The 26,463-nt window shown below is 40.9% G+C and overlaps 1 protein-coding gene across 1 annotated transcript; it reads right to left on the bottom strand.

Annotated features, from left to right (window-relative positions):
* Positions 1-2,704: 2,704 nt before the first annotated feature.
* vstm2lb (V-set and transmembrane domain containing 2 like b) lies at positions 2,705-25,299 on the bottom strand (the record flags this gene model as incomplete). The annotated part of the gene is made up of 4 exons (XM_083972499.1): positions 2,705-3,055; positions 3,538-3,582; positions 5,069-5,238; positions 25,185-25,299. The coding sequence occupies 4 exons, from the start codon at positions 25,297-25,299 to the stop codon at positions 2,705-2,707; spliced, it is 681 nt and encodes a 226-aa protein (XP_083828625.1).
* Positions 25,300-26,463: the final 1,164 nt, after the last annotated feature.

The raw sequence follows: 26,463 nt of genomic DNA, 5'->3' as shown, positions 1-26,463 counted from the left end.
CTCCATTTTTCATTTTCTTTTTTTTTGTCTGTAGTTCACTGTCAACAGGACATATTTTTTAACATGGCACCTTCTCTATTCCAGTTCCCCCTCTCTGCTGTGACCCCCTGACCTCTGAGACCTTTCACCACCTCCAAAAGCCTCTAAAATGACTTAATAACTAAATACAAACATGTTCGATGTTGGATATTCACTGTCCTGCAGGACACTGACCACTGACATAAACAGTGTCTCAACTATCACACAGTTGTTCTTAGGAATTATGATCCTAAAGCCAAAGAAACTGATCATGGCAGCTTTTCGATTAAGCTCTTAGTAATTTTGGTATTGACCACTACAAAGCTGCAGTTGGTCCTATGACCTAAAATAAGTCCCTAACTAGGTAAAAAAAAAAAAGTGTGTATGTGTATGTGTGTGATTTAGTTTGAAAGATCGAGGACGAATGCTGCCCTCTGCTGGTCAGAAACCAAACCTGAACAGAACAGGAAGTCAGAGCTTCGGCATGATGCGTTGTCGGAGTTGCACAGTAGTTGGCAGCAACACACAGCTGTTTCACAGGTGTTGAGGTTTAATATGGACAATTAAAACTGAATCATCCCATAATGATAAAAAATGAACTGTTTGACTTTGCATGTTGCATGTTGGCATCCACAGCAGGTGTTTGTTTGAAAAATGGGATTTTACTGCACAGTTTAAATTAAGGAAACAAAGATCCACGAGCCAATAAATGAAAAAGGTTTTCTACTTCTAATACACAATAAAGATGAATAAGACATTAAGTAAAGATGCAAATGAAAACAAAGATTGCTTTTACCACTTTTGCATATTACAAATGTTTTTTCAGGTATCTTGTCTCATCCTCTAGCCCCTTTGTGAAATATTAACAAACAATAAATATATATTAGTTCCTTGCAAGGCTTTAATACACCGTAGAAGACAAAAGCAGAATCAAAGACACAAAAATAAAGCACACATATTCATTTCAAATGAATGTATTTAACAGAGCAGATACCAAACATCAGCACTTAGAACAAACACAGTTAAGGAGGGATGAAAAACATGTGAAAAACTTTATATTGTGGTTGAGAAAAACGAGGAGAAAGTGTGATTATAACATATCATAGTTGTGTTTCTTGAGTCATTTGGTTAAGTAGCACATAGTAAACTTCATTTCAGCCACAAACAGTGAAAAGTCTACAGTGCCAAGTGTGAACATACATGAGAATTTATATATTTATATAATCTTAGTGAGATGAAGGCATACATTTGTGTTTTTAACAAACATTTTAGTTGTGGTTAAGAAAGCTAAATACATACAGGTTTCTCTCTCTCTCCGAGTGTTTAAACAAAAATTACAGAAATGCACTTTGAAAAGTTTTCCTTGAAAAGCATCGACACTGAAAATACTGCAGCTTGGCGTGTTGTAATAAAGGACACAGGGTTCGTTCTGTGTCTGCAGCTGTGAACCCCAACTTTGCTCTATGTATTATTCATGTAAGCCATATTAATTCTGACTCTACTGCTGTTTACTGCAACTTTATGAGGAAAGGGTTCTGGGCGAGGGAGTTTTGTCTACAAACAAGATGACAAAATAAATAAAAGCGCCTATTTTGCTGTTGTAGCCTTGTAAGAAGACAGAAACTAGATGCAATAGGAGGAAGAAGAAAAACAAAAGCACAGAGACAAGAAAAACAAAGCAACGCCAAAAAAAAAAGAACATAATAATATATTCGGTAACACTTTACTTGAATAGGTATTCATAAGATTGACATAAAACTGTCATAACCATGACATAACAGCTGTCATAAACATCAATGAATACTTATGACAGCTGTCGTCAAGTGTCATTCGGTAAGTTATGTCACTTTTGATGCAAAGTTGACATTATTTGAGATGTTCCTTGTTATGAGAACTTGACATACTTTTTAAAAGTTTGGCAATTAGGTCTGCTATGGCAGTTTAAATTGTCTTTATGTCAAGTTGTCAGAACAAAATAGATACATATAGCCTACTATTCCTTCGGCACCTTTAAATTGATGCTGATGGTGGAGTCCACACATACTGTACAAAAGGTGCAATTTTGACCCAGAGACTGTGGCAATACTGAGGCAAGATGCAATATAGGAGAAAGTGCAATAATTATTTATTACAATAATTATTTATTACTTTGTATGAACTATGAACTTAGTCGTACTGTCTGTAAGTGATCTCTGTTGGTTGTGTGTGTGAGCGTGTGAAATGGTGTATGGTTTTAAAATCTATATGCAGGATGTACAGCATTGATTGTCCAAGACAATTTTCCCTCCGGGGACGTTAAAGTTTATTTTGATTTGATTGATTTGATTTGATTTGAAAAACATCTCAAACAATGTCAACTTTGCATTAAAAGTGACATAACTTACCGAATGACACTTACATAACGACAGCTGTCATAAGTATTCATTGATGTTTATGACAGCTGTTATGTCATGGTTATGACAGTGTTATGTCAATCTTATGAATACCTATTCAAGTAAAGTGTTACCATATAAAACTGTATCCTTTATTTGCATTCAACAGCATCGGCATCCAAAACAGCGTAAATATTAAAGATAAAGACAAATGAACCTATGAAACTCAAAGGGTCCATTACCGACTGACACCTCATCAGCTCTGCAGTAGCTGTGTGTTGATGACCGTCCTTCATGCAGACAGACAGACCACTCTACAGCACACAGCTCTCGTTACAGTCAGTGTTGCTGCCAGCCGAGCTCCTCTTCAGCTCCCTGCCCTCTGCCTCCTGCTGGGGGTGGGGGTGGGGGTGAGGGTGTTGCCCCTGTTGCCCCTGTTGCCCCTGCGACCGGTTCCCTGGCTCCGGCAGCCGGACGCCGTCCAGCCCCTGACCCCTGGCGGTGACCCCGGGCTCCACGTGGAGGAAGGCGGAAACCCGGTGGTGCTGCTGCCCCACAGAGCCGCTGAAGTCGATGACGCGACACTCGTACGTGCCCTCGTCTGACGGTTTGACGCTGGAGAGACGCAGCTTGTGGGAGATGTTGCTCCCGGCGACTTTCACCACCTGATGGAGGCAAAAAGAAAGAAAGAAAACACAATAGATGGTGGAAAACACATCTGTAAATCATTTTCAGCTAAAACCTTGCCAAGGTAGATTTGTGTCTTTATTATTTAATCAAACAAAGAAAAGAAAATTCAATCAAAAGAAAACTTCCCTCCAATCAAAAAACAACATTTTCAATCAAAGAAGAAAAAGTGTTATATACAGTATATTTGACACCTAACAAATTGCATTTGAACACTTTTTTTCTTTGATTAAAAAAGGTTTTTCTGTGATTGAAGTGAGTTATTATTCGATTGAAAATCTTTTTTTTGATTGAAGTAATCTGTTTTTTTGTGTTTGGGCCATATTATGGGTAGGACATTTGTGTCTTTACTTTGTTGTGTTTAAGATTTACTGTTGCATCTGCTCATGAATGTAAATAAATCATGCAAAAGCACATACTCATTTTTTTGACTTTGCTTGGTGCTCGTTGACAAACTTACACTAATTTTGGTGGCATCTCTGGACGTCTCCTCGAGGGGAACAACCTGCACAGAAATGTAGGTGATGATAATGCATTAGCAACAACCACAACAACAAAAAAGCTGCACGTAACGACTCACAGCAGCTGAATATTACAGTGTTTTGACGACAAAATTGCCACGGATTCCTGATCTTTCATTTTTTCTCTGGTAGCTGCAGCTTTATCTGTGTTTATGTGTTTGTACATACGCATGCTTACATGTGCATGCTCAAACGTGTGTGTGTGTGTGTGTGTGTTTGTGTGTACGACGAGCACACACTCTGCATCTCTGAACACGTATACTGTAGGCCTCTGAGCAGGAGAGTGTGTCTGTGAATGTGTATGCAGAGGCACAGAGGTATTCTTTTGGGCATAGGTATGAATTATGCATGGAGCAGACAGAATTTGAAAATCTATTTCTTTCTCAGTGCCAATTATAGTGTCTAGAGGCACAACATGGGAGCTCGAGTTCCCCCATGATGGGAGAGAGTCAACCTGTTCCCCCAGTGCTGGCAAATGCTAATCAGCAATTATCCCTCCGTTTTCCGTGCTAGAGGATTTCTGCCATGGCTAATATCGCATTTCCCTCTGCCTGGTGGTGTACAATGAGCTTTAGCTTCAGTTATGTCCAAATAAACAGAAATACCAAAACTAAAAAACTGTTAAACTGGGGGACGAGGTTGTTTATAAGTCTACTGAACAGTTTAAAAAAAAAGAAGTAAAAGTTTAAGTATGAACTATGAGCAGAAGTATCTCAGTGATAAAGAAAAATAGTTTCACTTTCATTTCTATTGTCCTGTTAATGTTGACTAAAAACATCAATATGGACAGCGACATTAGCAGAGGCTCATGGGATTTCTTGGTTTCCCTCATCAAACTCATCAAATACACAATCCAACAACTCCAAAACACTCTCATTGACAAGTTGTGACCTGCACATTCACCACGCTATGAGATAATCACAGAACATTACGAGACAGAGTTGTTTTAGAGGTAAATTCATGCAAAACAGCTGATGCACGTTCCCGTCGGGGGCAGTTTTTTGGCAAGCGGCCTCTGCATTTGCCTCGAAAACAACTCGGTCTCGTAATATTCCATTATTATCTCTCAGCGTGGTGAATGTGCAGGTCACAGCTTGTCCACCAGAGCGTTTTGGAGTTGTTGGATTGTGTATTTGATGAGTTTGATGAGGGAAACCAAGTAATCCCATGAGCCTCCGTAGTGTAGCTCTGAGCAGCTCGTGGCTCTGCTCCTCCGTTCTAAAAATAGCTTGCACCGACAAATAAAGGTAACGAACCTATTGCTATACGATAGTGATTATGGCAATGGGCCAATTTGCCAAAATGTTTAACTATCTCTTTAAATATGTGCATTTATATTTCTGTCTCTAAGTTGAGTTAGTGGTGCTTTCCTTTGACAACTGTAGAAGTAGGCCTATGTAAATACAAGTACAGTACGTCTGCATGAATACATTCAACAAAAACAGCATGAAACCTGTTTTCTCTCCTCACATTATTGGTGATCTGGGCTGACTTGTCTTGCCAGTTTCTGTGGTCCTTGATGTACCACCACTGGATCTCCAGGGAGTAGGATGGAGATCCGGCCCCGCGGAAGGAACAGGCCATCTCTACATCCTCACCGCTCTGCGTCGTGATGTCGTGTGGCACCTCTGTGAAAAGAGCTGCAAGAAAGAAAAATAAAAGAGATAAGAAGAAGTTGAGGGAAATGTTGGGTTTAAGATATCATATCCCCACAGTGACAGAAAACCCAAATCCTCTAGATTTGTATTATCTCTGAGACAACATTTCACAGGTGAGGTGACTTTGCTGCATCGCACTTCGGCACAAGAGAGAAAACCTGCGTGACACACATGTAAGGTGTTGGGAACAGGCTAAATATAGCACAAAGAAATTTAACAAAGAAAAGCAGCACTACAGTACTTTAAATGGTCGCGTTGCCCAGGTTACTTGACGATGACCAGCTTTCTTCATCATCATCTTTCTCCACAAGTACGAGGAAGCGAGACCTTTAGCAGAGAGAGAGCGTGACCATTTGTTTTATTTCCCAGGGCAGTGTAAAGAAAATAGAAGATAAACTCAACACTGTATAATCCTGAGAGGTGAATGTTGTACAGATATAAAGATAAAGGGAGTTGTTGCAAACCCACACACACACACACACACACGACCAAAACCACCTACATCGAGGACCCGATTCCCTATGGATAAGTTTTCCCATAATGGACAATAATAGGTCAACTCTGCAGCACATTATGCATCACAGCTCATCTGACTCAGCGTGCACTATGAGCAGAGGGATGCTGTGTTTAGCTTGTTTTTCAGAAGGTCAGGTCCAATATTTATTTATTTTTATTTTTTTAGCTTACGTTTTGCAGCCAACTCAGTAGAGAAATATCTGGTTATGCAGTTGCTAAAAACTTTTGCTGTGCTCACTACTTTTTTTCTGAGCACAGGCAACAAAACACTAAGTTCAAAGATACAAAAACCTTGATGAAGAATAGATGATTGTTAAAAAAAAATCCCCACTAATGTAAATGAGGTGTTTATGTTCCTGCAACAGCAAAATTCAATGGACCAACCCCACTAAATACAGCATTATTGAGCTCTAACAATGTTCCTGTGAAGCATAATGTTCATGTAATTTGTATTATTCCAGGTTTTTAATATGCCACCTTCTGCTCCTAGAACCAGTTCCCAGTTTTCTCCCTCTCATTATCCACTCACTCATGCATGAAAGATGTGATAGATGTGAAACCAACTCTTAAGTAAAACAGTGAAATGATTCATTTGAAGCCCCTTGTTGCAATTGAAGTGTGATCACAGAATAAAATGTCAGCTCTGTCTGTGGGTAATATCTCTCCTCTAGTAACCGTCCATCAAGACAAATCCTCCAAAAGGGTTTTCAGATGAACCGAGAGTCTTTAGACCAGGTGAGCAAAGAGAGAAGTTAGTCACCGTATCAGTAATTGACGTCGACTCGGCCGAGTGCTCAGTACAGAGCCGATCCCTGGGGATGAAGACGAAGATAGGAGGAAAAAGTGGAGGAATAAAAAAAGGACTGAGAATAGAGGAATGGGTTGAGATTTGAGCTTTGGTGTGGTTTGACTGACTGGGCCCTCAGGAGCTGTGCCCTTGATGCACCGCTGCCGGCGGCCGGGCAGCGGCCTCATTTGTCAGGAGGAAGACGAAAAATGTAGGGATGGAGCCGTACAGAGAGACCGGTCGAGGAAGAGGAAAGAGAGGGAACGAGAAAAAAGAAGGATGAGGGCAGAGGTGAAGTGAGAAGAAAGAGCTGAGAGAGATAGATGGAAAAGTGGGGGAAAGGCTCCAGCGAGAGGAGATGAAAAGAGTCCAGACTGTTGACTTACTGTAGCGATACGTTTTGCAGCAATAACACAGATTTTCACTTATTATGCAGAGTGTTACATACAAACAGAATGAAAAAACCTGCAAATGTGCGTTAAGACACAGCAGTCGTCTTTTTAAAAGCATTTAAAAGCTTGTACATGTTCAACTCTTCAGCTGCAGGTACAATCCAGGCAGAGCGTCTCCATACTTAGGATTTAAAATGTATTTTCCTGATTATGTGCACATGGTTTTGTCATGGCCACATGAAGGTCTATAACGTATGAGTATAGGCAGCATTTGTTGTAGGAGCAAACTCAAGCCGCATGAGGATAACTCCTCCTCTTCCCTTTCTTCTCCAGCTTCCCTCTATTATGCAAATTCTCCTCTGATTGAAAAATAACAGGTGAGATAAGGACACGTCTCTGTCACATCCCGTCTTCCTCTGCGCTCCGGCTCCATCTCCATCTTTCAGACGACTGAATCCAGATGAAGATGTTGATGGATAACAAGGGCAAGATAACACACTTCTCTTCCTGGGTTCTCATGTAAGGACGCAGACCTCAACAAGAACAGAGAGTGCACAACTGTCAGACCTGTCAGCTACAAGTGAGAGAGAGAGAGAGAGGGAGGCGCTATATACAACACATGGCCTGAAGCTAAGATACAGTATGGAGGAGTAGAAAGACACTGACGCTGTGGTGAGAGTGACTATTAGAGTGAAACAGCAGGGTGTTAGGTGAGAACATATAGTTCATTTTTAACCTTTTTCTGGAGCTCTCAGCCACAATATGGTGGTCTTCTCAACTCCATATATTGATGATTGAAGATGCAGTTAGAGGAATAGTTCAACATTTTGGGGAAACTGGCCCATTGCCATAATCCCTATAGTCATAGCAGTAGGTTCGTTACCTTTAATTGTAGGTGCAAGCTATTTTTAGAACAGCGGAGCAGAGCCGTGAGCTGCTCAGAGCTACGCTACGGAGGCTAATGGGATTTCTCGGTTTCCCTCATCAAACTCATCAAATACACAATCCAGCAACTTCAAAACACTCTGGTGGACAAGTTGTGACCTGCACATTCACCACGCTATGAGATAATAACGGAGCGTTACGAGACAGAGTTGTTTTCGAGGCAAATGCGGAGACTGCTTGCTGAAAAACTGCCCCTGACGAGAGCGCACATCAGCTGTTTTGCATGAATTTACCTCGAAAACAACTCTGTCTCGTAACGTTCTGTTATTATCTCATAGCGTGGTGAATGTGCAGGTCACAACTTGTCCACGAGAGCGTTTTGGAGTTGTTGGATTGTGTATTTGATGAGTTTGATGAGGGAAACCAAGAAATCCCATGAGCCTCCGTAGCGTAGCTCTGAGCAGCTCCGCCGTTCTAAAAATAGCTTGCATCGACAATTAAAGGTAACGAACCTACTCCTAAAACTATAGGGATTATGGCAATGGGCCAATTTGCCAAAATGTTGAACTATCCCTTTAAGACTCTAAAATAGAACTTAATGATTTCTCCAAATATGTATAAAAAGACACTGATTTACTGTAGTTGCTAATGGTACAAAATGAAGATTACAGTGAAGCACATAAGGTCTATATCACAGTTATGATATACAGACTGAGTTCATGCAAGCACAATGTTATATATTATGTATATTCATCTTTTATGTGCCACGTAAGTAAAAGAACATTATTTCTACATATTACAGACAGCACAGGACTTCATTTAAATATGTAATCATATCATTGAGTCTTGTTTTATCATCTACAAATTACGAGGATTGCTGTTTTGGTTCCACTGTGCTGGATTGAAAAACAAAAAGCCAAAGGTGAAACAAATAGAAAAACAGTCATTTTACTGATACGACTGTTTCATTTTAAATTGCCAAACTATCACCAGATCGTACCAGCCCTCTAAGACAGCAAAAACAGAAAGACACAAAAGATAACTAGACAATGAAGCTGGGGATGATTCCTGATTTCTGTGCAGTTCTGTGGAGACAGAAAAACAAAAAAACAAACCGACATTAAATGCTCCTGCACTGATTCCCTGTGTCTCTGCTGCACTGTGGGACGCATTTTCTGGGACAATTTCCTGTGGCGCTAAACTATTCCTCCGATGCCAGTTGCAGACTGTAATCACAGCTGGCGTAATGATTCACTTTCATCTGATGATGTGTGGCTTTCCTGATGGCAGGAAAATCAGCACGTCAGGATAACAAAGCAATCCAATCTGTACCGAGCCGGGCCAGGAGATTCAAAAATAGCAAGCATTTAGCATTTAGCATAAAGGATTCAGAAATGAAACTCTAATGTAACCACCTATAACCTTAAAAAAAATTTAAAAAAACATGCAAAAGGAGTTATTTTAGAAGCCACGACACAGGCTGTGCTTTAGTTTTTAAGCAGCCAATTATTTCTTTAAGTCCGGAGACTCAATCAACTGATTAGCACAAACTCTGTAAAGGAAGAAGTGGGAGGTAAAAATGTGGATTTGATGTCTTTCTGTGTTTTATATTTCTGAGAAAGGAGATTTTCTTTGTACTTTCATGCAATCATTTTTGTTCCTGTAACAGTTTTAATGTTACGTTTGAAAAAGGAGTCAGACTTGAGTGTTTTAAAAGGCGCTGCATGAGTAAATTGAAAAAAAAAAAAACTTTCACATTATGATTTAGTCATCTCTTTAGTCTTTGCTCACTTCTTATCTTCCGCTTTGTATCTTATTATTCATGAGTAACAATGCGTCTCTTGAATGTCTGATGACAAGAAGGTGTGACTACTCATCATTACGTCTTGTAATAATGTGTTTTGAACATATGGTGCCAGAGCTGCAGCCTGGAATAGCAGAGAACTTCGCTCTGCATAAAATATGTGAGCGAAACACAACAACGGGTGGCGTTTCAATCATGAGTTTTCTTTAGTATTTGATGCAGGTGTTGGCACTTTTTGTGTGTGTGTGTCCTCAAGATACAGTATCAACAGCCGACACGACGGCAGAGAGCAGACAGCAACATCTGTCACTTTGAAGAGACTGTGTTCCTGCAGACAAAAAAAAAAGAAAAGATGTATGTCGAGTGCACGGCTAAAAAGTAAGTCAGTGAGGGTGGTGTGAAAAAACATATAATTTTACTTAATAGATTAAAGTAATGCAGAGTTTATTAATCTCAGGGGAAGATCAGCTGACTGCCCCTTAAAAAACCCTCAACAAAAACTGTCTAATTGTAGTTTAGCAGCTTCACTCTGCAGAACAGACCTGTCAGGATTTGGACGTACATGAACTCGAGGCCGAGACCGAACAGAGAGAAGAATAAAAAGAGTTTCAAAGGAAACCAAAAGTGTGAGAAATGGATTCAACAGCTGTTAACAAGGTGAAAGGTAACTATCTCATCTAGGAGGTTAAGTTTAGCTAATCTTGTCCAAGTGATTGCATTTGGACGCTGGCTAGACCGTCACATTTACGCGGCCGTCAGAGATTCCTCCTCCCAAGCTGTTGTCTCTGCAGACCACGTACTGTAGGCTGCGTCCTCTGAAAGATCCAGCCTCTCAATCGGACCACAGCTACAGTCTGTTAAGCAGCTAAACTCTGGTTAAATTCAAGTGAAATAAGAATCTTCTTCCTCCTATTAATCTGTTCTATATTAAACTTTTAGGACAAACCACCTGTGAAACAAAAGTATGGCGTCTTTTCAATTAAATGTCTTCTACATCTGGAACCTTAGCCACTGATTATGTACTCTGGGACAATATCAGTTATACAAACCACTTTCATAATATAAGATGGACACTGTTTTCAACCATCTCTCATGATAGCTTGATTGTGCAGTTAGCTACAGCTGATAAAATCATATAGTTGTCATTCAAGCTGCAAAACATCTGAAACCAAGAACCTACTGTTTTGAAAGTTGCTACTAATTGGTGCATCTGTTGTCTTACATGGTGACAGTGATTTAGTGTCGTATTTGAGCCTCCTATGTTTTTTTTTATTACTATTTTGAAGGATGTAATAGGAAGTGTAAAATATAAATGCAGATGCAACTGCTCTGAATATGAATACAAATTACTTTATTAATCCCCAAAAGGGAAATTTATTTGTCTGGCAGCTCATCGACCATTTGCAGAAGATTTAAAAAGCCTGATGTGATGAGTGCAGGTACAAAGGATCTTCTGTACAGTATATCACTCTCTGTCCACCACTGCTGTTTTCTTGGTCCATCAAGGTGTTATAAAGTAGATAATCTGAGTTGTTCAGAGAATGCATGAAAATAAGACGTACTTGTTGTGCATATACCATTGTATGATCTTTATATTAGTTTTATTTCTAAAAATAGACTAACAAAGTAAAAAAAATGCAATATATCACCTTTCCTAATATATCCCAGCATATTGCACTAAATCATACAGACACCTCCCTTCAGGATATGCATCATATCTTCACATCTTGCCAATAACCAGCCATAATATGCACAGTATATAATTATATTCCAAGAAATATATACAGTACCAGACACAATGTTCATGCAACTTCAAATCAAAGTAGCTATAGTATGAGGGAGAGTGGAGTTAATGCAGATCGCTGAGTCTCCGTGGTCATTTGAAACCAGTGTGTGAAGTCAAAGTCAAGTGAAGGAGAGAGCAGCACAGGGAGGGAGTCCTGACATATACTCGGGAGTCCACAGCTATACTGCAGGACCGACTCTGGCTTATAGCTGCAAGGTAATTCCTGCACTTCCCCATACGTTTCCCACAGCCAGCCAGCCAATAAGACCCCCGATTCTGCAAACGCATCCTTTTTTTTCTCCACTCAATTTTCTTTCTCTTGTTTAAATCCTCTCTTAGCTCTTTTTTTCTTTCTGTCTCTCCCTCTCACCAGCTCAGAAACATTTCCCATAAATCTCTCCCTCTTGTTGTTGAAAACACTCTGTATTTTTTTTTTACCCCTGCGTCTTTCTCTCTCTCTTTTTTTTCTATTGCACTTTCATTCCCACTTCTATATCCTTATACCTCATTTCTTTCACTCAAGCCTCTTACTCTCACCTCCCTCCCTTTCATTCACTTTCCCTCCTCTCTTCCTCCTCTCTCGCTGAGTGGGCAGTCTCTGTCTGCTGGCTCTGAAGCATAAAGAGAAACTTCCAACACACTCAGAGTGGCTCACTACATCTCCTGGAGCTTTGCCCAATGGCGTTGGCAGGTGTTCAGCATCCTGGGAGACTTACCCAGCATGTGTGTGTGTGTGTGTGTGGTGCCCTATGGCTTGTACACAGCATGCACACGCACACACACACACAGTGCTATATATGCATTTATGTACTGTAACCGTGTGGATGTGAAGTGCTTGTTGGTGAAACATTTGCCTCTCACAAATGAACCGTAATGAATGAATGCACAAGGTGTCTTTACAGTAAGTGTTGGAGGCAGGAAAAAAACCTCGACAATTACTTTTCTGCAACACACACACACACACATACTCACACACACAGGTGGATCAATGTCTTTCAACCACACAACAAAAGCACAGTGAACCACAACAATTCAAAAAAAGGAATCAAAGCACAAAGTGAAAACTCTTCTCCCCAACAGATGGAAAATTAAAATACATTATGGAAGCATTAAAAAAAAAAAAAAAAAAGTCATACATCCGCAGTTTTTTACTTCTGTGTTTCTTTCTTCACACAGATGAAATGTAATGATTGTTATTCTCTTTGAGCCCCTCATGCATTAAACTTATTTAACAAAAAATGTAATGTCGACACAGCAGAGAGAGAGAGAGAGATGAAAAGACATTTGTGAGATATTAATTCATCAACAGCTTTGCAGTTTTTATCTCTCTGCTGCAATTAATGAGTTCTTAGGTGTATTTTTTTAATTTATTATAATAACTTAATGAATCCTTGAATTGTGGCCATAAATGAGTTTTTGTGAGGTCAGAATGAGCTTGACCTTTGATCTTAAAGTCTAATCGGTTTATCCATGAGTCTGAAGTGCATGGTTTGGACCAAGTACAGAGCTTCTGATGCAACATATCGCGTATATTAACGGTCCCAGCACTGTTGTCTTTCTATACATTTGGCATTGGTGAAACGTAAGTGACAAAAAAAGAGGAAATTATATGAATCTGCAGAGAGTTTTTGATTTAAAGTGGAGACGTGTGGTGTCACCAGGCCGAGAGAGAAGAGAGAAAAGAAGAGAGGAAGCGTGATTAATGAGCAATCATTAAATTAGCTAAATTTTCATTAGCGATTGATACAACACTTGTCCCTCCTGCAGGTACAACAAAACCCACCTCCTCCAGCCTGCTAATGAGGGTGTAATCCAAATAATTCTCGGTCAATTAAACATAACACTGGTAGAAAATTGCAGCTTTTTTCTTTTTTTTTGCAGTTGCGTAAGTTTATCATGTTTCTTTACATTTACATTTAAACATTTGACAGACGCTTGTATCCATCAGGATGCTTCAGAGTTGTATTAACCTTCAGGTAAATATTAAATGTCAGAACTAAATTCATTTGATAAGTGCAGGGGGTTCGCTCTAGGAAAATGCTCCAAAAAAAATCACAGTAAGTGTCAGTGTTTTAGGAAAAGGAGAGATAAAGACAGGAGATTCTTGGAAATAAAAGGTCGTTCTACTCCTGGGTTCCTCATTGATCACTTTAGTCCAGATTGATCTCATCTGTGGTTCCCTGAGGTTGGATTAAGCTACCTCAGAGTCAGGTTGTCCACACCTCCTCTCCTAACGAGCACTTATATGAACTTCTGGTGCACTTATTGATGAGCTTAATTATTGTAAAAAGCTTCGGCCAAATGAGTCGTTGTGAATCACCTCAGGCTTTGCAAAACTTTGTCACATTTTTGATCCCACATTTTGTAAAGAAAGTTCACCGTTATCTCTCTAGGTAACAATTTGAAGAAAATGAAAATACATCCTGTGATTTTATCTGTGACTTTTTGACTTGAAGCTGGAAGGAAAATGTCTTCACTATGATTTCAAGATGACACAAGGTCAATCATCCCCTGTGATAAATTACAGTCGGCAGTAACCCTGTGGCCCATCTGTCTCCGAGCTCAAATATGGAGTTATATAATATGCCTGTCTTCACTAATGGATGTGGGTTCTTCCTTTTTTTTCTGTTTAAGTTTCTTCTGATGGGACTTTGACATATTAACAATGAAACTTTCAGGGTTTCTGTCTCAAGTATGCATCAGAGCTTTTATTGCTTTTTATGTCATGGCAGAAAAAAAAAACCTTTTCACTACATCATTCATGCTCTCGGCCTTGAGATACATCCAGGTGTTGTATTATTCAGTAAAACATTACTATTTAAGCAGCAGATCTGCTTCTAATCTGATTCTAAACCCATTATTATATGGAAATGTAGATTTTTAAAACATGTAATCACTCTTATTTTCATAACTCTATAATAAATTCTGTGAGTATTTGACATCTGGGTTAAAATCTGTCTCTGCTCTGATTTAACTGTTTATTTCTACAACTTTGCAACATAATGAACATCTCTGAAGAGCGTTTATTATACCAAGACTGGCGCCACACTGACTGCAGAGACGTTTGGTTAATAACGACAATAAACTCTACAGAGAACTGGAGCTGAAGACAATTTGTTCTAATAGAGAGAAAATATGACTTGAACTGAATCTCTGTGTAAAAATGAAATTTCCCTTCGTTCCTGTTTGAACCAAAGCAACAGAACTCACTGTCAGAAACTGTGTTACATGTGTTTTATTCACCAAACTCAACATAGTTTCCCCTCGACTGTGGAGTAACACCCATCACAACTGATCTGTAGCCTACATGTACATACTGTATCTCAGAAAAAAATGGAAAAAGGATTAACATTTGCGTTGGTCATGGGAATAACGCCACCGAATCGCAGTTTATAGTCGGAACTACGATGGTATCTGATCGTCTTCAAACTCTGACTTTCATTCTTGATTAATGAAAACATTCTTGGCAAATGTTTTCGCTTTTGTCCATCTTGCGCCGGTCCAAGAATTTCACAGTGCGTGCGTGCGCAGAGGCTCATGGGAAATGTAGTGTGAAAACACTTTGCTTTCCAAAAGTCCTCGTAGTCCCTTTAAATACACTTTTAAAATCCATACTTATTGACTGTATGTTGTTTTTGTAAAACTACTTTAAAATTTAAACCATTTATTGAGAATTAATATTTAATCAATCAAATAATTCATTAAATTTTTATTATAATTGCTGTTTTAAAATATGAAAATGTTGAATTACCGTGCGTTCACACCAAAAGCGACTTGGCGGTTGATAGTTAATAATTGATTGATCCTTCAGGTAACACACAGAAAATGCCACAACTCCAAAAATGCTCTAACCTTTACAACAGATACTCTCCTTAAGTTTCATCTACACATCCCAAAAAATGACCAACACCTTCACCACGCTGTTCCCAAATAAACGCCCCACCTTCCTCCTCCTCCTCCTCCTCCTCTTCCTCCTCACAGCTTTATCGACCCGGTCGTTGTTGTCGAATTGACTTTCTGTTCGCGATGCAGCATCTTCTCGCTGCCCGTGAGACACGACTTGTTGACAAACACGCGCTCGCAGTGTGAGTGCTCAGCAGACGACGTCCAACTGTTTCCTGGCTTTTAATCACGGCAGAGCGGCATCACCGGAGATCAATCCCATAATAACCTTGGTGGAAAACGCTAAATCAACACAAAAGCTGACTCTGCTCCTAAATTTCAATGCCCAAACTGGCAGAGAGAGAGAGAGGGGGGTGAAAACATGTGGTTGTATGAGGTGAATATTGACTTCTAGGGAAACGTGAAGCAGCTCGCCGGTTTGTTTGATTTATACCGCTATAGAGCCGGCTCACAATGAGTTTGCTTGGCTTGGCCTTTTCTAAGTATAGATTTTCATAAAGGCGGTATACACTGTCAGAGGCGTCCTCCAGCCGAGGCAGCTGAGCTGGGGGACCTTTGTTTTGAAGATGCAAGTACAGTACATGCATTTTTTAAAACGGCCTTCCTTGGCATTTTTTACACTATATATTTGCTCGGGGAGCGATGATAGAGGCGAGACCGCGAGGAGCCAACCCGCTATATCCTGCAACGACTCATTAAAAATGAAAAGGGAGGAAAATAATGAAAGAAAGCAGCGCCTTGTGGAGGAGGTAAATATATAAATAAATGCATGTGCACGCATGCTCGGGCCCAACAGGGACCCCCCCCCTTCCCCCCCTCCTAAATATATTTTCATGTCAGGTACCAGGCAGGTGCAGAGGGATTCAACCTCGCTGTGGTCGGAGCTGGAGCTGGTTGAGGATGACTAAATTACCGAGGGCTTATTAGCATGGGCGAGAGGCGAGGGTGGCATCCATATCTTCCATGTCCATGTGTGTGTGTGTGTGTGTGTGTGTGTGCAAGAGAAAGAGTCAGAGTCAGGGAGGCATAAACTTGTCACCCACCCTGTGAGCTTTTTGGTCGTTTTTTTTTTGTCTGACCATTAAAAAGTGAAGCTTGTTGTACCCAAATCACATGAGACCGAACCCAACAGTGAGTCGGTCCGGCGTCTATCAACACTTTCCCAAGGTCAAAGATGTTCCTTCCTCATCACAAATATATACAGCATCTCTCCACTCCTTAAGGACTAAATAATGACCTACAGTACAGTACAGTAAAGCAGCTGGGAGAAGTCACTGTCACTGATGGGGAAACAAACATCTGCACACATATGGCGCTCTAGTTTAACATATGCAGCTAAACCACAACAACATATGTGGGGTTATTCTGGAGACACACCACACCAACACTGTTGGTCAGTGTCATGTATAAAACATGTCACCCAGTGGTTCAGTGTGGCGACGCTAACGGCCCAGACCTGATCAGCCTGTGTCCGAAGGAACCAAACACCTGGAGCAAGAAACACAACACAAGAGAAGTCGATGGACAGAGTCGGTACAAACACTGGGAGCTAGTGAGGAAATATCGATACACTACTGTAAAATATCGCAGTATTTTATGACCGGATACTGTATTGATGATCTAAAGTGCTTTATCAATATTTTATCAGTAGTTTGCATGGTGACAGTGGTTTTGTGTTGCATGAAAAATACTGTAGTGTAATGTTGGATGTTGTCAGCGACCATGTGTTATATTAATAACACTGTTTGAAAATAGCATTTCTTTATGTTTATTTGATCCTTCCTATATGCACTTTTTTGAGTTTTTTTCCTGATTGAGGCAGATGTTAATTAATTTGTTGATTAAGTTTTTTTTATATATATATACAGTATACACAGTAGTATACTTGTTGTGAGTCTGAATGCATTCATATGAACTGTATTTGTTTGTGCAGAAAACATTGTGTGTGTTCTTTATACTATGAGTTTCTCCAAAAATAGACTTTTGGGGAAAAAAAAAATCGCAATACATGTATATGGCCTCACTTACAGTATAATGTCCCAGTATATCATATTCCCTTTCTCCCATTTCGGGAAATGTAGCTTCTTGCCAATACAAAGCAACAGAGGCAAGGCTCAGCTACTGTAATAGTATGAATACGTTTAAAGAGAAACTAAACAGGATTTCTCCCATGGTTTTGCTACATTTTTACCTTAATTAAAAAGCTCCGGAGTAATTGTGATAGTTAACTACATGACTTGTAACTTGTTACGAGTGAGAATGGAGGCTCTCTGTCTTCACCTGGCGTCTCACGGCTGAAAACCAACCTTGCAACATTAGTGCAGTACCTGGCCTCCCAGCTCTCGTCTGTGCACACCGCAACACAGCGTGCTCTGTAATCTTTTGTTTATGACGGTTAAGACTACACAGATATACATGTCGTAACATCGTACATGTTATTTAACATTATCCACCGCTCCATGTAATGATTTTTCGCTGGCTTCGTTGTAAACAAATGCACATGGCTGAGAGGAGGGTTGCAGACTTGCATAGTTCCCCTTTAAAATTAACCTTGTTGACGGACCATGCTGTGGTTTTCCACACAGCAGCCGTTTAAATTGTGTGAAAGAATAACAACAGTCTCATTATAGATCAGTGGACGCTGTTGCTGGTGTGTTTTTAAAAATAGTGGTTATTATTCTCTGTGCCAATCAGTGACCGGCAGTCGGTTGACATCACCTTTTAGTATTGGCTCGACTTGCTTGAAACCTCAGCTGAGGTGTTACCAAAAAAATTACCATCTAACAGGTGCTATCCCTAGTGGAAAAGCAAAAAAAAAAGTCAATCAAGCCGAGTGGCGCTAGTGGAAATAATAGATTCAAAACGTGCATGTATTTACAACAGAAGAAATCTGGGACTTCACTATAAACTCTGGTTTGTACCTTACAGTCGTCTAAAGGTATTGAGAGAATAAGACAGAAATAGCCGTTTGAAATGATGCCCTGGTACCTGGGGAGAAATGTGGACATCCTCCTCTAAGTTAAGTGCAAACATTTTTCATCTGAAAAGGTGCCACCTCACAGGGACAGCTCAGGTTCATTAACTCAATACCTCTATTTGAGTCAGAGATCCGCAGGGCGCCCGGGAGAAGAAATGATTCATCGAGAGAGGGAAGAAGAAATCAGACACAGTAAATACCCAGACATAAAAATCCAGCTTAACGTCGTAACTTCCACCAAGGTGCATGTAAATAGCCCGTGAACAGGGTCCCTGTGGGAGGAGGTATTTCACTAATTTGATGAATGGCTTTAATAATCGGGGAAGCCCTGAGGGAACAGTGGATGAAACAACAGGAAACTCCTGTAATAAAAAGACCTGCTGCAGATATTTATCTTGATCTTAAAAAGCTTTAATCCTGCATGTGGGTAACCAACCGGATGGGGAGAGCTCGTGCATGAGGAGCTGCAACTTTTGCATTGGTTTAGAAACACATTTGCTCAATTTTCACCCAGTGCCAAAGATGATATTTTATTTTATTTTAATCTATTTTAATCTATTTTACTCTATTTTACAGCCCAGTGAAGTCAATTTCATTAATGTTGATAATGTTCACCCTGACTTACAGTGTCAGGGGACTTCTGCACAACACAGTTACTGTACAAGTAGTGAAAAACTATAATAAACAAATGTGTGCGGGGAGGAATAACAAAAAAAAACCCCAACACAACTAAACACAACGATGGCAAACAAAGTGAGTCGTTTCGTTTTTTTGCCAGAAAGTCAATAACGCTGTATTTGATTCAGGGGCAAACACTCAGCAGTCTCCTTTGGGAAATATTTACTTGCTGAGAGACCTTCAACCTGAATTCAAGGTGGACGGTGAAATAATGAAATAAGAATGGAGCTGGTAATCAAGCCAGCAGCTGTCCGCCTGTTGCCGCAGACAACTCTGGGCCTGCGGAGTGAATTTTTCATGGCCCTTGGGACGCGGGACTCGGAGGCTATTTTTTTTTTTGCTCCCCCCCCCCAAGTGTGAGGCAACACAACACACAGTCGCACGTGTTGATGACAACACATGGCCCGAGCTCCGAGGCATTTTTTCTTCTTTTTTTTTCGAGAATGCCCACTGTACTCCATCTGGACTCCCCCGAGACGACCGACAACATTATGTCCTGTTCCTGTGAGTCGTCCTTGAGGACCTTTACTGTAAGTGACGTGTGTTTTCATGAGATGGGACGGCTGAAGTAGTCAGGGTTTCAGTTTTACCTTTGTGGCGATGCAGTTTAACGAAATGTAATGACAAGATAATATTTCAATTCAAATGGGTCTTAGTGAGCTCAGAAATTAGCTTTTACTAGGTAGATTGTTAGGTAAGTTGTATTTTGAAAGTACTTAATTGTTGCCCCTTTTTTTGGCTTTTAGGTTGCCTTTAACATCTGGCCAGGGACAACGGACGAAAACTAGCCTTGTTGGCTAACTCTGGCCCACTTACAGTTTTTCTTTTAACTCTGTTGATTAGTGGTGCACTGTCCCTATGAAATAAACCAATACATAAATAAATAGACAACCAGTCGATCCACCTTCCTCCTCGTTCAAAAACCAAGAGAACGGTTTACAATCACTGCACCTTGAATATTAAAGGGAACCAAAGATACTTCACTATGACAAGATGGCTCAAAACAAGCTGTGTACTGTACCTGCTGCTCCTTGTGCTGTGAACGTGTGGATGGATAAAAGTTGTCGGTAGAGGAAAGTGAGCTACATTAAATATTGGTACAGTCATAACAATCATATTTAGCATTACGAAAATGCCTTGGCGCAGGTGTTTGAAAACGTTGGTTCACGTTACCTAGGAGATCTGTGCCAAATCTTGCGAGAATGTGTTGTTGAGACAGAGACAGGTCTTCTAATTAAATTTGCCATTTTCATGTCAAAATGTTCAGAAGAGATGTGGCTTGTGAAAAATGAGTCCAATATTTACTTCACTGACTATGGGGGCGAAAGAATCAACCATAAACTGTGCTCACATTTACTTCTGTCATTGGAGTCAACAGAGTCAAGACCTGCTGCTGCTGCTGGTCTCCTATAGGCGCAGGCTGATGACACAGATACAGCAAACAGACTTGTTGTGTGGCGTCTTGTTTCTGTTGAGGAATCTATGCAAATCTGGTCACTTTTTGGCTGTTTTGGTCGCTTTTTTTCTCTACAGAGCTCCGCCTACAGGTCCGTTTGTCATTGTCAACCATTGGATGTATGACGTAAACATGGAAGAACATGCGCACAAACATCAACAGAGCCACTGGGAGCTACTGCTACAACAAGGCTAAAAACAGAGATAAAAAAAAAAAATTTCCGAACAACTTTTTCATGTGGCGGCTTCAGGACACTTGGGTCAGTACAGACGAGCAGTATGGAGGTATCTGGCTGTTTAATAGTGTGTGTTGTGGACGATTCAAAAATGAGCTCTATCCGCCGCCATTATATGAAAGTCTGTTGCCAGCCGAACCCCCCCTGGAACTCCTAAAGCGTTTTTGATGACTCAGAAAGTTCTCCAAACCCTTCCTTGGCATGACGGTGAGTATAGAAAATTGGTGAATTATCGATTTTGGGTGAAGTATCCCTTTAACAACGCTGTTGAATAAACTCACAGCTAACCATTCTCCACCCTGCCCCAGCCATATGCATTTGTATTCAACATAGCCGGCGAGAAGGCAATCCATGGAGCGATATCTACCGAGGTATTATAAGTTTTACGATGTGTTTATTTCTGTAGCTAGTCTTATCTGTCACAAACAAGAGATTACGGATTTGTGCCGTAGCGCCGTTAAGCAGTCCATGTTTGTCGAGAGACGAGATCTGGGAGTCGGAGGCCCTGATCTTGCAAGACACAGTCAAAGAGCCTCCATTCTCCCCGAAACAAGTCATTTAACCATTACAATAACTCAAAGCTGTTAAATTAAGGTAAAAACCCTTATATATAGTATAGTTCCTCTTTAAAGCTCTAATAAAGATAAGACTCCCCACAAAGATGCCACAGTTTGGGAACGCTGTCGTCTCCGCCTGTGGTTTTCTAACTTCTCTGATATTTTTCTTTCTTCAGTCCCAAAACAAAAGCAGCAGACAATCGTCCTCGCTCTGGTTGGTGCAGAGCAAATTTTAAAAAGCCGGTTCATGCTGTAAACTATTAAATCTTCCAGCCTCTAAGATGTGAAAATATTAATCAGTTATTAATTGCTAATAGTAGAAAATAATAATCAGCCCGTTACAGGCAGCCCAAGTCGTCCAAAGGAAGCGTTTGTTGTTTTGGTTGCTCTTTTTAATTAGATAAACCTTCAGCAAAAATTAATGTTTTCTGAAAGAGTTAATCAACAATGAATGCATCTGGAAACCGAATTTAATCAAGATGTTCAAATGCGAATTCATCTCTTTAGAAAATGTGATTTTACAGTATTTCTCGTTTCACAGGCAGATCGTTGTGTTTTTTCACCGCCCCCCTCGATGAACATGACATGTTAAAATCTACCTGCCTCTCGAGGTGAGCGTCGCATCAACCATCCTCTCTCTCTCTCTCTCCCACCGAGCCTCTGCCAGCACCCTCCACTGTGACAGCATGACTGTACAATCTGTTGCCCCCCACCACCACCACCATCCACCACCACCATCTCCCCCCTCCTTCCTGCACAGTCAGAGCTCCATTAAATTGAAAGCCAATGCAAACTGCCTGGGCTGGCCATCCTCATTAAGGGGACACCAAGGAGGAGAGGACTGGCAGAGGATCCCCGGCACTTTGGAAGTCTAATGAATTGGTACACGCTCCCACACTGTGAAAGCGCCGGTATGCTCGCGATGGATAACAGGATGAGCACCGATGCTGCTGAGAACGGGGGCCTGCACTGGAAATGAAATGGAAAAAATGGAAAAAGGTTTGGGGAATCTATGATGAAACCACATGTGGATCCATCATCATCACCATCATTGTCTTCATCGCTTTCTATTATACAGTATGTCATCTACTAAAAAGGAACAGGAAGTCATCAAATTCCCTTCTGGAGAGTCACGCTTTGACACAATGGCAGCAGTGATTGTTTGTGTGTGCAATCAATGCATGTCATGTCTCATGTTTTTTTTTCCATCGCAGGTGACACACAATCTCCACTTCAGCTCAAGAGGGAAAACGGGGACAAACCAGATCTGGAACAAATGAGCCAGGACTGAATCTAACAAGCACTCTTCAGAGCAGAGCATGCAGCCTCTCTGCTCCTCTCGGTTTGACCAATTCATACAAGAACCAGATCTTCTGAGGAGGATTTAACCACACAAAGGGGTAACACAACTCTCTATTCTGTTTTTTTTCCTTCCTGCTACTGGAGGTGCTGTTGTTTGAAAGTGAAAAAATTGACGGCTCCACACCCCCGAGGCATTTCTCCTTCCTCTTCCTCTTCATGTTCACGTCCAGTCTGAGTCACAGTAGAGTGGGAAACAGGGCACGGCGATTATAGCCAAGTCTAATTAACTCCCTACGGAGAAAATGCTACTGATTGATTTTCTAACCTGCCCCAAGACAGTCAATCCATTTGGACCGGCTGCACTCATCTATAGTAATCAAACTAAAGCTAACATGCTATGCAGGGAAGGACTCGGGGGACAGTGAGTGAGACACCGTGATGAAGTGATTATCGAATCAAATTAGTTAACAGTAAATCCATTGGTGCCGCTGCAGGGAGGGTGAAATTAGTAGTAGGTAAAACTGTCAATTATGGTTTAAGAAAAAACAAAAAACAAAACACTGACACTGGTACAAATAATTTGCTTTTTTTTTCTCCCTCTCCCACGTGAAACAGTTGGACTGTTGGACGTTAATCTGAGCTAAAAATAAAAGTTATTTTCAGCAGCAGCCGTCTGATCACTTGACTTGAGCAAACAAACACGTACTGTATAAAGGATGAGGACGACCTGTACAGCATCAAACTGTCTCTACTCCAGCTATCATTATCAGACTAGTATAGACACTATAACATCATGGTTCTGCATGATGACAGCCACTGGTTTAATTAAACAAAAACACTTTTACTGCATGTTTCATAGAGCTCCTCTTTCAGTGCATTGTTAGTGTACTACTAACAGAGGCACCCCTTACCACTGCCAATAATCAAACTTATGCACAAATCAATATTTAAAAAGCAAATAAAAAAAACATTTTGGAATTTCATACCTGTAAGATAACATATGCGCACATACACATGCACACACGCATGCACACATGCGCATAGGCTACACATATTTCATGTAGGCTTATGTACTGAAGGTTTTCTTTTTGTTTCCACTTTGATTTGATTTTCCTCCACTGTGCATTGGAGCATCTTCTATAAGTTTTTTGATTTAGGATGATGATTCATACCTATTGTAAAGATTTAATGTAAATTTTTGTCGTCTTGTCTTGTCTTGTTCATGCCGTGATTGTAAATGTATGTAAGACTAGTGGTGCTCTAGAGCTACAGATAATGGGGATGATGGGGATCCTCACAAATAAACACATAAACAAGTAGAAAGCAGCAGCAGCAGAGGGAGATACAGTATTCGAGTGCGGTCAGGCACCAACCCCACAGAGTCTTGTTTTTCAACACCCAGGTGTGTGAACATGAATCATGATAAACTACAGGAACAAGGCGTCCAACACCTGCCTTCACCCACCACCTCCATAAAAAGCCCCTCGCTCCCTTCGACTACAGGAGATGTAATTTGTCTCAAGAACACTGGAGGCACGTGCCCTTGTGCTTTTTATTTATTTATTTTTTTTTTATGGTTCACCTTGGCTCGTGTTACCATACAAGTTGCTTTTTCATGTCTACTAGAGCTCCTCCTCCTCCTCCTCCTCCCTGGCCCGCTTCTTATCATAAACTCCTCAGGTAAAACTGTGTTTATTGTAACAGCTGAGAAACTGTTGATGTAACATTCACTTTTGATGCAGTTTTACTTATTTACTGAACCATAATGATCTGCAACTTCACATACACAGCTACTAGGTAACAATAATTAGGTAATCGCAATATTCCCAGTTTGATTTCAACTGGGGACTATTAAATTAAGACGAAAAAGCCCCCAAAAAGTGTTAATTAAATATTTCTGTTATTAGCCTACATCATCTGAATATTGTGCCACAATTAAGAGCTGATGACTTAGATCAATTAATACTCTCAAATATTGGAGCTGGTTATGAACTGGGCCTTGGGGTAACAGTTGAGTTCATAAGGTCAATAAAACATAATAGTTTTACTTATTCTAATATCAGGATACTTTCACCTGCTGCAGGTGAAATAACAGCAGATTTAAATGTCTATCCTGATCCCTCTAGCAGCATTTAGTTCATAGTGAAGCTGCAGCTCTGATTAGATTAGAATATAGACACTATGTTAGTTTCACATCAGTTTTTCTTCTCCCTTAAAATGATTTTATGCAGAAACATTAAACACCGACACCTCAGACAGTCGGCAGCTACAAGCTCATTGTGCGCTGATTTAAAATTCCCCTTAAGTCAAACAGAATAGGTTCAGTCTGCATGTGGAGTAAGAAGCTCTGAACAAGTTATTAAAAGTGATTTGTCAATATCAGGCAGAATTAAAGTTGCTCTATTTCCCCCTCGGCCATTCTCATATAAAAACATTCAAACATGATAAAAGTTAATATTCAAAATAATACAGATAAAACCTACAAACAAACAGTCAGATTATCTGCACAATCTTCACTGAACCCCACCCAGAGTGGAGAACATATCATCATCATCCGCCTCCTCTTCCATTCAGGCTCAAACCACCACACAAACACACAAACACACGGGGTTGAGGGTGTGTGTGTGTGTGTGTGTGTTTGGTAACTCACCATTACCAGAGACCAGGTTGTCCACCTCGCCGTGGCCGACGTTCAGAGCTGCGTTAAGTTGAATGTAAAGTCCCGCGTACTGTAAAATCCCCACTAACACTCCAAAAGCTCCCATCGTGGCTTCAGCCGGTCTGTCTGTCTCTCTTTCTCTTTCTCTGTCACTGGTTAAAAAAAAGAAATTGTCACATTAGGTGGAGGAGAGCATCGATGAAAGATCCCCAGATCCACACAGGGCGCTGGGCGGCGGGCAGCACCTCGCACACATGCAGCTGGAGCCGGAGAGATGATGGTGATGAAGCTGCTGCTGCTGCTGCTGCTGCTGCTCCGCTCGGATCTGCAGGAGGAGGAGGAGAAGGAGGAGGTGATGATGCGGCCGGAGGAGGCGGAGGCGGACGGCGAAGCAGCGTAGAGAGACAGGTGGCGCGGCGGCACATACACACACACTAGAGTCAATTAGACGCGGAGTGATCTCACATGGGCGGTGATAGTGTCAATTTAACTTTGATGGTTGCGCAACTGTTATGGAGGAAGGTGGCCACAGATATAAACTGTCTTATAAATGATTTAAATAGATTGTATATGTTCCACATGTGGCAAGTCTTTTGAAGGGATAGTTCACCCAAAATTGAAATTTCACTCATTATCTACTCACCCTCATGTGGACTAAGGGCTGGGAGAAGTTTCAGAGTCCTCCGTGCCTTCTCTGAGTTACAGCGGGGCTCGGCACAGCACTGCATGTCCATATGACAGTTGCGAACAGAGCTCACGTTTCTTCGTCCAAAAAGACACACCAAAAAACATCCAAATACCTCCATAGTGCTCGTCTGTAATGTCCCTCTTGTATTGAAGCCCCAAACATGAGAAATTGTTCCGAAAAAAATTAAATAAGTCTATGTTTTAAGCTTGATTGTAGCGGAAGCTCCCAGCACTGCTCTTCCTGGTCCGTCCCAATCTCGCGCGATTTGCATTGACAGTGACACCCAGTTCACGGCTCCGCAAATCGCACGGGATTCCAGCAGAGCAACACTGGGAGCTGGTGTGTCTTTTTGGACGAAGAAAAGTGGTGTCCGTTCGCAACCATCATATGGACATGCATGAAATTTGAATTTTGGGTGAACTATCCCTTTAAAACATGGCTACAGGTCTATGTAGCCTACAAGAGACTAGGCTAAGTATCATCACATACATTCTCCAAGTGTTTCTTACAGTGGCCCTGGAGGCTCAATGCACTGCAGTGTGAGAAAACACTTGCAAAAACACAAACGTGCCACAAATGGAG

This window comes from Trachurus trachurus (genome assembly GCF_905171665.1).
Source record: "Trachurus trachurus genome assembly, chromosome: 5".
NCBI lineage: Eukaryota > Metazoa > Chordata > Actinopteri > Carangiformes > Carangidae > Trachurus > Trachurus trachurus.
This window is presented reverse-complemented; position numbering and strand designations above follow the sequence as displayed.